The sequence below is a fragment of the Pseudorca crassidens genome, chromosome 5 (assembly GCF_039906515.1).
Source record: "Pseudorca crassidens isolate mPseCra1 chromosome 5, mPseCra1.hap1, whole genome shotgun sequence".
Lineage (NCBI taxonomy): Eukaryota > Metazoa > Chordata > Mammalia > Artiodactyla > Delphinidae > Pseudorca > Pseudorca crassidens.
In genome coordinates this window covers 63,622,007-63,636,234 of record NC_090300.1, presented here as the reverse complement: position 1 = coordinate 63,636,234, position 14,228 = coordinate 63,622,007, and the positions used below count along the sequence as shown (strand labels likewise).

General features: G+C 34.4%; 1 protein-coding gene across 6 annotated transcripts in view; it reads right to left on the bottom strand.

Moving 5' to 3' along the window:
- Window positions 1-3,168: 3,168 nt before the first annotated feature.
- The window catches only part of FXR1 (FMR1 autosomal homolog 1), a 57,556-nt gene continuing 46,496 nt past the window's right edge, over window positions 3,169-14,228 (bottom strand). For 3 of the 6 annotated variants that reach the window (XM_067738145.1, XM_067738148.1, XM_067738146.1), the window contains 5 exons: window positions 11,116-11,319; window positions 9,501-9,701; window positions 8,729-8,809; window positions 4,986-5,077; window positions 3,169-4,238 (listed from right to left, as the gene is read on the bottom strand). In XM_067738145.1, the coding sequence (XP_067594246.1) occupies window positions 4,068-4,238; window positions 4,986-5,077; window positions 8,729-8,809; window positions 9,501-9,701; window positions 11,116-11,319 (749 nt within the window). In that variant the 3' untranslated portion in view covers window positions 3,169-4,067. The remainder of the gene's footprint in view (window positions 4,239-4,985; window positions 5,078-8,728; window positions 8,810-9,500; window positions 9,702-11,115; window positions 11,320-14,228) is intronic. The other 3 variants (XM_067738147.1, XM_067738149.1, XM_067738150.1) reach the window with 2 other exon arrangements.

Genomic DNA, 14,228 nt, shown 5'->3' with positions numbered 1-14,228 from the left:
TAGTGAAAAATAATTCTGCCCTTCTTTTATCTTTAGATTGCATACAATATAGCTGGAAATGTCTGGGACAGATATAAATAGAAAACAAACACCATTTTAATTCAGCATACTCCTTAAGAGTACATGGTTAAGTATCACACAGGGTCTAACATATGATTACACTCTAGTTATATTATATTGGAAAGGCCTTTATGGGATCACCTAGTCTAGGCCTCTCTAGTTGGATGAAACGGAATATAGAAAAAGTTTGTACAACTAAGATAGTAACTCCCAATTCTGTGCTTCAGTACCCTGAAACAGTAATATAGAAGATACAGATGAATCTGAATCTAAAGTGACCCACTGATAAACCATTTTAAAAAACAAAATTAATATTTTCATTATATACACCTCCCTCATCCAATAATTAGGGCTTTTCTGGATGATTAGACCCTTGCTTGGATTTCTGGAGTAAATGATTATACCTTAAAACGTATTATTAGGTTGTCTCTTCTGTGGGTCAAAACTGGTCAGCTCCCAGCAATTTCCTGTGGTTCAACATAACTGACGTTTTCAACCAGCAGTTGAGTGCAGTTTCAAATTACCACCACTTGCCAAAAGTTTTACTATAGCAGATTGCAATTATTGCTTTATTGCAACAGTTCCCTGAAATAAAACCCAAATGCTGTCATAGGTTAATCATGGGTTATAAGTGAATATTATCCATTCAAGCATCCTAGTAAAAAACTAAAATTTTAAAATAAGGGACCTGCAAATTCACCATATCAGATATCCTTATAAAGGGTACAGGGGATCCAAGTTGTAAATAGCAAAGATAGGGAGACTGAGGCTTTACAATGAACACCCTACTTGTTGCCTTTTGGAATTTTGCCAAACCCATAGATCCAATTCAAGTTCCTTGAAGCCTTAGAAAATCTAAATATAAAAGTAATTTTCCTTTATTCATTTCCAGTAACCGCCAATCATCTGCTTACGGCATAAGCTCATTGTAGGCACAGCCTATAAGAATATTAACTAGTTGGTTTCAACCTGAAAAGAGTCGATCTGTTTGCAGAGGACACAAATGGTAGGTACTATTTCCCAATCTACCAGCAACATTCAGTTAACATACCAACTTTGCAGAGACCCTTCTGAGGTTAAACACTAGACTCATAGCAAACAGTAGCTACAAAAATACTTCCAAAGGTGATGGATCCCAGCCACAGAAGAACGGCTGACATGAATGGAGATCCAGGACAAATAGTAAAACACCAGCTTAGTGTTTTCCTGTTCTTTGGTTATTTTGCTTGTCTGTATATACCTGGACTTGCTTTTTAAAGAATATTTACTTAAGCTACTACCTCCCTCAGCCTTGTCCTAAGCAACGTCTCAGTTTTCATGAACTCACTGGTTTGATATGCTGTTACCTCCACATTAAAATAGTTACTTAAAATTAATACTTTTATGTATCCCTATTATAATTTTAACAGTGGTGACTGACCTGTCAACAGAAACCCATACCATTTTGTGAAAGTTTTAGGCCCGTGGAAGGCTTAAGAGTGATGCCAAACCCAAGAATCCTAGGCTTCCCAAGTCTTCAGGAAAAGACCATTTTTACCCCCATGTAATCTCAGTTCTTAATTCATGATTTAGTTCAGATATCATACACGATTTCATATATGTATGCTGAAACAATACTTAAGCTGCACAAAACCTTTGGGGGGGCGGGGCTGGGGGGCTGGCAAGTTTTCCCATAGCAACATTCCATGTAACTTGTAGCCAAAAAAGATGCACTCCTCTCAAACTAAGTTTGGAAGGCTACCTCTATCAGGAATAGTTACCTTTGGGAGTGGGCTTTTCAGTTCTGAATCTGAGCATGTGCTATTAAAAAAAAAAAAGATAAAAGGCCTATCATGATTCTGCAGCACATATTTCTAAAGGACATTGGGATTAGTCATTTGTAAATCATGAAATCTTAATACTTATTTCCTAGAATCAGGTTATTAGTTCTAAAAAAACTCCCTGGGCTAAACCCACTTAAGATGATTTTGTGTTTCTTCCGTTCCCACTGAAACAGTCTTTACAGGAGGATTTTACTGAATATTCTACCTGGAAGAAAATGAAAAATCGTATTTTCTTTATATCATATTTACCGATTTGGGGATTAATGAAAATTCTTCTCATACCTTATAATTAATTTGTAACTCTACTACTGAAGAGAAGAATAAAAAGGCCAACAATTTTACATGTTTCTGACTTTGGTGGATTAAAAAAAAGACATTTGTGGGTAATTTTATTAAGATATGAAATTACTTGATATTATTTATTCAATGTTCAAGGACTGCACTATTCACACTACACCTTAAAATTTTCAGTTATCAGGGTTTTAGGAAAAAGCATGTAATATCATCACAACTTTAACCTCAACAGTAATAAATTTCAGGGCTAGGGTTTTACATACACTGACCTGGCAAATATTTTTAACTATAACCTGAATTGTCCTTCAGCCATAAATTAACATCACTTAGCTTTTTTATGCACGTAGATTAACATAAATTATGCACATAAAATACTTTTCAGATGCCAAGTGAAAGAGCTTTCTTCTTGCTCAGTAGTCTTTATATAATATTGTAGAGCAACTCCCATAAACCCACAACTACTTGATATCACCTTGCAACACACTTCGTTTAAGTTTGTATCTTCCTAAAATTAAGACATCTGGCTAAAATATTTACCAAAAATCCATTCATTAGTATAAGAACCTTTAAAATTATTTCCTTAAGAACCAAAAATCAAATTCGTGACATTCCTTATTTAAAAACTGCTCATTATACTTCTTTATAAAAATAACTTTAATAAAGAATCAAAGGCAAAAGTAAAATTCTGGATTTTACCCCAATGCCTTCCAAAAGTTGCCTATGATTAGAATTTTGTTACAAAGACTTTCCTAATATCAAATCTCTGATCAATTCCCTAAACCATTCTATTCTAACACACTAAATTTTTTTAAGTACTAAGATTTCAGAGGATTCATTACAAAATGATAAATTGACCAGCTAATATTTTACTACTTATGAGCAAGTATAAATGCATCTTAAAAAGCAATCAGAATACTACTCTAGGCCTTTAAGTAGGTCCAACTACTTTTCAACAGTTGGTATAAAAAGTAGAAAGTTAAAAATCAGCAAATGGAAGATCAAAGTTTATTTACTACCTGCATACAAAAACATATTGCACATCAAACAACCAAAATCAAAAAAAAAAAAAAAAAAAGGGAAAAAAAAGAAAAAGGGGGAAAAAAGAAAAGGAAAAGATACTCTACTGAAGACTAACATGTAGTTTATACAGAATAAACCTTCTGGAAATTGATCTTTTCAGTAGTTCAGGTTATGTCTGAATGGACATGACTAATTCAGCTTAGTGTTTTAACTAAAGCTATGTTTGATTTTTTAAATACTGTACACTTTAATAAATAAACCAAACAAAGCCTCAATGTAGAACAGTCACTGCCAATATCACCCAGTGTCCCTGCAGATGAGAATTTAACAAATGTATTCCAGTGGCCTGCAGATTTTCCTCTACATACAGCATTTTAAAAACACATTAAAACAGACCAGTTTCCAGACTAAACTAATGACGAAATTACAATTCAGTGCAAAATATCTTAGACTGCATTTCACTCTAGTTTTCCTCAGGTGAAGAAGTGGTTGCATATTATTAAAAATGTAACAAAAGCAGCTAATGCTTTCATAAAGAATATTCCCTTAGGGATCCCACCCCCCACCCACCTCCCCCCATCTCTGCCATATTTTGAAAACAAAATAACATTTCCTATAGCCAGCAACTTTTTTTAATGTTACATATACTATTCTCAAGGCACATCTGATGATATATTTTATAACACAGTAGGTGTCAAAGTATGTTTAACATATGATTTCTTCAGGATCCCTCCCCTTTCTGAATTCCAAATGGAGGAACTGAAAGTGCGATGTAAAGACTGGCGATCCATATTCTATCTTTGGCAAGCTTGTACAAGCACTATTGTAAAATGTAATGTAAAAGAACTGTAAACTAGGAACTTCTTCAGTTTATGAAACACCATTCAGGACTGCTGCTTCTTGAGTATTTTCTTCTTTTAAGGTATTAATCTTTTCTTCTCCTGGAGTACGCTGTAGCTTAGAAATTTCATCGCCAGAAGCACTAGTTGGGCCATTTATTGCCTTTTCTGAAGGACCATGCTCTTCAATCACATCTTTTGCCTGCCAAAGGGAGACAACTTTTTCAACTTCTTTATAAATGAAATCTATAGCTGAGGAGGACAACAGCTACATAAACATTAATTAGCTAATAAATAATTTTAGTTTTCACATACCACAATGGATCAAAGAATTAAAACATTCTTAAAATTCAAAACAAATACCAATGTACTCCACCTCTCTGGGCTTTTCAACTCTTTATCTCTAGTATCTAGCGGTGCATAAACCACAGGAAGAATCTGTACCTGTTTACTGAAAACTTGCACCTAATTTCATTTTAACCACTGGAAAGCTCACCATATAAAAGATATAAACATTAATACCCTAAGTAACGCAAATAACCACCTACTTACTCACCTTTTTTTTGGAACTCACATTTACATATCAAATCCCTTAAAATATTTAAAAGAATTGAAACTTAAAGGTCTTTATCCACCACTGAGAAGAGGTATATTCAGCCTATTGTTCCCCAAATTAAGGCAACAGTCTCTATGCCCAGTATCTTTGGGCAGACTGAATTTTACGAATGCTATTTAGAGTTCTAAATGAAAAGTATTTCAGGCTCAAGCATGCATATCTTCAGTTACCTGGGGCCAAAAACAAAATCAAGAGTAGTCTTTAACTAAAATATTACTGGTCTAATTGGGGAAACAAGTGATCATACAAGTAAGTTAAGAAGTGAAAATAAAACTAAACCATACCGAAAACAAAAACAAAAACACCAAAACCTACAGGTTAAATTCTCCTTACCATTTCTTTCTTGTTTTTAGCCAAAGTTTCCCTTGGGAGGTTTCTTTGTCTGCTCTGAGACTCAGCTCTAGAAATATAATCTGCAACTGTGACTGTTGAAGATGAGAAAAAAATTACAGGTGTTGAAAAAGTACTTCTAAAGTTTATTTATGGATAAAGAGTAATTTTACTTTTAAAATAAATTAATGGTGGGTTACCCAATTCAAAATTTTCTTAAGCTGGGTACCACCTCCAACCAAAAACTAACCCTGAAAAATGTGCCTGTGGTTTAGTGCTGACTACAGAAGATTTCAAGCTGGAGAGGCAAGGAAGCCTAGATTAAAGTCCTCTTCAACAAGAGTCCAGCCATTTGCTTCTGGTTAGTCTACAGTTGTGGGGTAAGTCTGACATAGAAATCCACAACCAAGAATAGAGAATGCAGCATTGTAAGCCCAGTGTTTGCACTTATCAGTGGGGGGAAAAATGGGGCAAACTGGGTCAAATCGTGGTGTAGCATGCTTCAATTTGAAATTTTCATCAAAGATGTAAAAGATTTACTCAGAAATTAGTTGTTCTGTTTTTTTTTTTTTTTAACATTTTCTTTAAAAGCACAGTAAGATATCCAAGTGTATTTTATGGTTCCTTTTTCACATTTCACACTAGAAACCATTCTGAGTAATCTAAAAAAACTGCAAGCAAACTAAAGATGACAGAACACCAACCTAAAAATGTGGCCATTGATCATGGTGGGAAAAGGTCCACCATTAATTCAGTAACCACTCCCTTTCCCCATCTTGCCAATCTTTCAAGCGACTGACTGAAAGGTGTTTGTGTTTACAATGGCAGTAGGGATACAGGGAAAAGACTAACGCAAAGGCGAAAAGACTAACCCACACTAACACCCTACTGCCAACCCAACTGCAACAAACTACCTCTGGTCTGCTAGTACACTGGACTGGCCTCACACTGCAGAACTTTCTCTTCAAGGACCTGCAACTTAGAATTCACTGATTTGAAGAAATATCAAAATAATCACCCTCTTCCTTTCAAAGTATTTACTTTCCCTCAGAAACTGATGAAGGAAAATCCCTGATTATGTGGAATACGGTGTACTTTAAATCATGGAAGCAGGTAAATTACGAAAGAATTAAAACTCGGGTAAATTTAAAATTTAAAGTCACTATGTACAGGAAGAGCTAGTCCATCAGGTTCAAATTATATGAAAATAAATCATTTTAATATAATAAAAAGCTGGATTGTATTTACAATTCATTTTTCTTAATCATGAATTAACATGCTAACACCTTTCTTTATAAGATCCAAGAACTTTCTAGAACTTTCAAGAACTTTCTAAAATTATACTGTTTACCAAGAAAGGATTCTGACATAGATAGAACTATTAAAATGAATCTTTTTAAATCCCAAGGAAACAACTTAATTCAGAACTAATACACATCTTTAGAAACACCGCTAAATAAAGATGTTTCATGTCTAAAACTGTCTCTTTCCCTCCAAATTATAAGAAACTCAATGTACTCATTTTGGAGCTTTATAAATGGTCATTTAAATTCACTGTAAATAAATTTATAAATACATTTAATAATAGTTTCCAAAATTGGGGAGAGGGATACTATCAAATCCACTTCATCATTATATCTACATACACAGAAGCAAAAGCATCCTATTCTAATTTGGAGAGCACCTTAATGAATTCATTCTGTTTCCATGGTTGAGCCCTCAGTGACACCTGGAAGAACTCAGCTACCTGGAAACCCTGATGCATAGACATGCATACTGCTAAATTTGAACACGTGACAATTCTTAGAACTCTTCATCCACTATGTACAGAGAATAGTATACTTTGATACAGTTTATCAATTAATAGGCACTTAGCTGGAAAGGTAAAAATTTATCAGTGCCCCTCCCCTACCAAAGGGAGGTAAAACTAAAAATAACCTGTTAATTCAAAGAAAAACCTGTTTATAGCCAGTCTTTAAAATAAAAGCCACTTAAAAGTTCAAAACAGATTAATAAGTATTTACAATATCTAGAAAAAAACTGAGGCAATTTGTGCAGCATAAATTGGGACTCTAGAATTTAAGGGCTCCAAAGTTAATCCACTGGACACCAGTATACTGTCATTCTTTTCTTAGTAAAGAATACTCACTGCTTAATTTATACTAAGGGCAACAAGAAATTCTGAGCAAATATTTATTTCAGAGAATGTTGACATTAACTTTGGATAGAAGCTGCCTTCGTAGAACTCCTTCCAGGGGCAAAGGAGAAAATGATGTGCTTTTTCCACCTATTGTGTGTGTGTGTGTGTATGCGCGCGTGTGTGTGTTGGTTTGGGGGGCAGGGGGCACGCTGAGAAAGGCAATGAGTTCTAAAGAGGAAATTAGTACTTCCAAAGAACAGAGTAAAATAGGAGTAAATGCAGTAAAGAACACAAATCATTGCTTAATTATTTAAAACTCTAAATTACTCAAGTTTCAATTAATACCATGCAGAAATCTCTTCCTCTTCTTTATCAAAGGTTTTACGTTATTCCCTTTATGTCCTTTGACTTAGTAATGAACCACCATCCACCTAGTTAATAAATTATGTTGTAATTTATTCTATCTCAAGCCCAACCTACTAACAGCTTAAATTTCCTTATTTGTAAAGTACAGCCAAAAAGTGTACACACTGCTATGCCAGCTTCAAAAAACAAAATAAATACAATCTCTTCATCTAAAAGATATTTCTAACACTAAAGAGAGAGAAAAGAAGAGAAAACAGTAACATTTCCTGGAACCTATTTTGACAATATTTAATTCCTTTTAAATTTACAACTATCTTTAAAACATCAACTTTTTTTTCCCCAAGAATGGAAACTAATACCCTTAACCAGTTTTCTCAAATGTCTCCACAACCACTAAACTTAAAATTCTAAATAAAGATACTGGAATTTACATTCTTTATTTGGGGAAAACACAAGAATTTGCTTTGGAAAGAATGCAAAATTGATTAGTTTAAAAGGGGTTTATTTCTGGTGCACACAGTTTCTTCATTGTAAATATACATGTGATTCTCCATACAAAGGAAATGGAATTATGTTCAAGATAGTATAGACACAGCAAACAAGTTTCTTTGAAGTTACTAAAAATTATATCTACTTAAATTAACATTCTAAAACTAAGTAAGTACTATTAATTTGAATAGTTAGTAGGTGTAAGGGAAAAGGCATCACACTACAATAAACAAAAACATAACATGCATTCCTCTTACTAGGAAAAAGACACTTTCAAGTATTTTTTTCATTTATACTTTTTTTTTAAACTGTGGGTATGAGAAACCCCACAAAAATGAGGTGCTGAACCCAGTTATAGCAAGCAGGCACCATGCAAAAGCTGCCCAGTTTTGCCAATCAACCTCAATCACAATCTACAACATAGTTCCTGGGATGGCAGGCCCCAACTCAAGAATGCAGAATCTGCCAAGTGGACAAAATAACGGTATTCTCAACAGTATTTCCATGTAAAAAAATTGAGACACAACATTAGTTCAATTAGACGGGTTTACTACACATTTACGGTGTGAAGGAAGAATGCATTTTCTTAAGAGTAGTAGTCGTATTAGTTGAGTAAACAATTTATGCAATGCACATCTTGAATGTATATGCACAGGTGTACATGTAAGTATAATATATTTAGAAAGCAGACACATGACATTTTTTTTTCATGCTTGTAACCTGGTGTTGGCAACAGGTCCACGCAAGTTACCTGGCTGTCTATCTTCTGCCTGACCCCTGAAACGACGCCTGCGGCTACGATTGCGTCGCTGGGGTTTTTTTTCACTATCATCTGTAATTGCAAAGTTCACCATGAACTATTCTGACAAAAACAAAGCAAAAAACAAAGCAAAAAAAATAAAAAAACAAAAAACTTCTTTCCTTCAAAGATTTAAAGAAGGGAAAAGAACCTTTTAATTAAACAGGAAAAATAAAACAATACACATTACTCACAGGAAAAATACTTTTGTAGTTTAAAACATTCCTACTACATTAAATATGGAATTATCATCCAGAAATTAAGAGGGTTTTAACTCTTGATTAAACAAACTCTAAGACTTAATTACCATCATTCAGGAATAAAGTTTTCCTTTTTTTTACCAAAGTTAATGACATTTTAGCCCTCTGGAAATCAATTCCTACTCAGTATACACACCTTCATTAGTGTCATTTATAACATTTAAAGAGGCAAACTGAAAGCCCAATTTTGGTTTAGAACAGTAGGAGTATTAAGTGCCTTGCAGTTTGAATATTTGTATTGAAGGGCACTTTAATAAACCCTCCCAGTTTCAAATTATTTGGCTATACAAATCTGAGAACTAGACATTTAAGACAGACACAAAGTCATCTACCTCGTCTGAAGTAAACACTAGGAAAAATTCAACTTGTGAATTGCATATGTTTGGGATTTTTTTTTAAAAAAAGCTTCATACATTAACAATATTATACAATAATATATATCTTTTCCCTAAGTGCTTACATACCTAGCCCATTTTCATTAACTGAAGCTGTATCAGATTCAGTCATCCCATCCATCAGAACAGCATCTTCATCAGTCCTTCGTCTACGAGACCGCCTACGACGGTTAGTACTGTGATGAGATTCGCTGGCATCAGTGTCTGCAGTCTGATCTGATTCTGTATTATCAAGTAAGCTGTATGGATTGCTGTCTGGATCTTTGAGCACTATATGCATGTCAGAGGCAAGAAATATTTGTTTAAGAGAGCTGCAGTTATTAGGAATACTCCGACCTATATTGAACTATATCAATTAATGATAAGAAACTTCAATTTTCCCCAGGTAAAAATATACCCTCTCTGTCTTCAGATAAAATGTTTTCTGTATCACTATTTTACCTGAAAAACAACAAATATAAAAACCTTTAAATGGCAATGAAATATTAAAACAGAAGAAGGGCAGACAACTTGGCTTTCTACCATTTCTCTTTGACTTGTTTTGAAAACGTATTAGGAACTAGTATATTATTACATGCTACTTTTTACATTCACATTCCTAGCTAATCCTGCCCAGAGGCTAGAGAAATAAAAATGAAAACAAATATTCAGCTAAAATGAATCACTTCCACGAAACAGCTTTTTGTCTCCATAACTGAGTTCAATGTGGTTGCTGCTTCTTTGTGCCAATGTTAATGAACTATTTCCAAATAATACTCAACACCTGCACTCCATGACATAATAGAAATCTCTTACTATGAACTGAAGCAAGCAAAACAAGTCTACACAAAAAAGCATACTAAAAAATTTGAAATTCTAACTGGTTATAGGAAAATGTGGAAATGAATGTTGAGTAGTACTCCCATCTCCAGAAAGAAAGAGTGAAGGTGGAGTAAGGTGGGGTGAGGGTGGGAAAGGAAAGGTTTTAAGATATAATTTATAAGAAAAAAAAATACCCATCTTACCTATGTGCATTTATTGCTTCCACCAATCAAATTATAGAAGAAATTCACCTAATCACGATTTTTCCTTTCTAAGTTTCCTTTGGTAACAGCTAGCAAGCTAGCATCTTTGCAAAAGACACTAAGTTTATCCATTAATCATAAACACTAGGTAAAGTACATTTACTTTGTAATTCAGCATACTATAATTTTATAAACCTTGATAAGAGTGAACAATATACTAAAATATAAAAAACTATTTCCCTGGAAGTCTGTAAACTGAACTTTAGGACTTGAAGAATATCACTAGAACTAGAGAGTACTTTAAAGTCCCGTAAAAGGTGTGATTTGATCCAGCCTTTTTTAAAAATTTATTAAGAGTGGTTTTATTAAAAGTTGCCATACAATAATATGCTATGGATCTAGTCCATGGATCCCTGACAATTCTCAATTCTCCCCCCAGCCCATTATACTAAGCAAGAACATTCTGAATATTCTAGCTAAACTTTCACTGAGAAACACTCTATAGTGCTTTTCCTTATGTTGCTATGTGTATGTGTGTATATATATATATATTCTACTATTTTCCTCAGACAGTTAAAAGAGAAACTTCCAAAAATGAGTGGCCCTGGTAAATGAATTAACGTATATGAAATTATACTGTTTACCAAGAAAGGATTCTGACATAGTATATAAAAGACTACCAGAACTGATGGAAGATTTGCCACCACGTGGTCCACCACGACCTCGACCCCCTGAAACACTTCTGCCTCTTCCTCCTGGGCGTCTCCTGCTGTCACGCTGATGCCGGCTCTCTCGGTCATCTTCTCCCGCCAATGACCAATCACTTAGCTCGTCTTTACGCTCAGATTCAGTTTCAGATGGGTTAGACAGCTCAGAGTTTGTACCTTGGGAAAGAAGAAAACATAAGCCAACTATATTTCTATTAAAGAAAAAAGTGAAATTTTTCAACATTATTTCCTGCTAATCACTGTTTAACCCTACTGATTGGCTGCTCCAAAGAAAGAGAAATAAAAATGTTAATGAATTTGAAATTTATTAACTAAGAAATAATTGAATGTTAATATTGTATACTAGTAATAAAGTATTTACCTAGTCAGATAGATTAAAAATTTAACTGTCTGGATGCGCAGAAACATGGCCAATAGAATTTTGCAAAGAACATACAAAACGTTACACATATACAATATGAAAATGCACTTAATATAGGGAAATATTTTTTAAATTTTGCCCATTTTTAGGTTTTTAACAAATTGTTAGTATTGGGTTGGCCAAACAGTTCATTTGGTTTTAAGTAAAAATAAAAGACACATTTTTCATTTTCACCAAGAATTTTATTGCACAATGCATTCACTAAGCAAACGAACTGTTTGGCAACCCAATATAATAAGAAATAACCACTATCCAATATTTAAAAGCAAATTTAATCATATTTAGAAGAATGAGTACTTTATCTGCATACTGTATTCTACCATTATTTCACTGATTCTAGGCAGCACCTTTTTTTCACATTTAACATCTCTGAAATAAGAATATTTCTTATAATTGATGGTCTCATGAACTGGGAGTGTATTTTTAGTAGCTCTACATAAAATTATGTTTTTCGCACAATAATGTCTTAAGTTTGAAGAATACAGCGTTTGAAATCACTGAACAAATTTTAGGTTACTCTAAGAAAAGACAGCTTCAACCTGACAATCAATGGAGTTGAAGCCATTATCAGTGAAACAAAACTTCAGCATGACTTTAAAAGTTTATGGACTTTTTCTAACATCCCAATGGCCAAATTCAATAGTGACCTTTTAAAAATGTAAACACTGCAAAGATTCTATGAAAGCTTACATCATTATTATTATAACACAATTAATGTGTCCGATTTATATGACCCAATCACTATCATACTCATTCCCACTTCTATTCTTTGTTAGTTCTGGGATGGCATTTTTTCATCCTTTCCTCTTAGCATAGAGGTATCCTATGCTTTTCAAAAGTTCATTTTACACCTTTTTTTTTTCCCCTGGCTGCATTGGGTCTTTGTTGCTGTGCACGGGCTTTCTCTGGTTGCAGCGAGCAGGGGCTACTCTTCATTGCAGTGCGTGGACTTCTCATTACAGTGGCTTCTCCTGTTGTGGAGCACGGGCTCTAGGCACGCGGGCTTCAGCAGTTGTGGCACGTGAGCTCTAGAGCGCAGGCTCAGTAGTTGTGGCGCACGGGCTTCTTTGCTCCGCGGCATGTGGGATGTCTCTGGACCAGGGCTCAAACCCATGTCCCCTGCATTGGCAGGCGGATTCTTAACCACTGCGCCACCAGGGAAGCCCATTTTACACCGTTTTGCTTTTACAAAAGACCTCCACAAATACCTGTTTTCGCTAACCAAAAGAAATCAAAGAGGATTTCTGCTTTAGGAAAAAAAAGGCACGAAGAGAAAATAGCCTTCGGCATTTGCTTTGCAGCAAGCCATTATAGAGGCAGCAAGCACCCCAAACAGTGACAGCAGCACACCCCAGCTCCTTCCTCAGGAACTAAACTCAGCATCAAGCCAACATAGTTTTGAACTGTGTCGGTGAGCATCTGTGCTTTATCTCACGTTATTTTGTGCATCTATTAGCAAGATGTGTCCTAAGGTAATTGCTTCTTCACTTTATGCCATTTCAGCTTACAAAAGGTTTCACAGGAAAACTCTACTTTCTGATAGTGTGGGAAACCTATACATGCAAATCTATCTCCTTAAGGGCCCAGTTCAATGTCTGTAGCTTCCAACCAATATAACTAAAAACAGACCTCTCCCCTTATTTCCTTAATGTGTATCTATCATGAAGTATTGTCATGTGTTGTTTTCTATTTTCTCCAGTGTGGATTTACTTCCCACTTGGTCTACAACATAATAAAGGGGAGAGCTCTGTCTTATATCTCTAAATGCCCCCAGAAGCCTAGCAACATGCATATCAATTTTCTCTTGAGATGTGAATTTGCTGCATGATTTTGAAGTTCCTATGCTGAACTCCCAAATAAGAAAGATAAACTAGAAATACACTATATTAACTCCATAGTCATTTAATGATAAAAGCAAAACACAAGAGCTCTTCAGATACACAAAATGCTACATACTAAAGTACAGGGATTAAAACGTAAAGTTTAAAAACAAGCCTACCAACTTGCTTTCTCCTTTAAAGATAAGTCTTCTATCATCTTTTTTTCTCCATATGCCATTAAATATAGATATAGCTAGTCATTATATAAGAATGGATACGTCAGACATACATTTTAAGAAAAATATAGCACGCTTCTAGTAGTGACGTTCGAATCTTTGTTAAGAAATGAGTCTCATAGTAGAGAATGAATTAAAACACTTATTTTTCCAAATGACAAAAAAGAACTTTGTTAACTGATGTCATGGTCTGGTGGAATAAGGGTAGTTTATCATTTCATGAGTAGCTAAAAAAACAAAACAAAACAATCAAAAAAAACCTTGGAATGTATCAGAACTTTGGGATTTATTTACAAAGCTATATATCCTGCCTGAAAACATTACCAAAATTTGAAGTTAGATGAGTATCTCATTTTTTAACAGAAGTTCCTTTCAAATTACCTTTAGAAATACAGTGTAGTATTTAACTCAGTATCATAAGCAAAAAAATTTTCTTAGGTTTAACCTAAATCTAATACTCAAGATACTCAAAGAGGGTGTCTAAATCATAAATAGATTTCAGTAGATAAAGACAGCTATTAAGGTCAAAAACAAAAAAAGCTAATGAACTGGCTAGTGTTCCACTTCCTTCATATTAAACATTTCTGA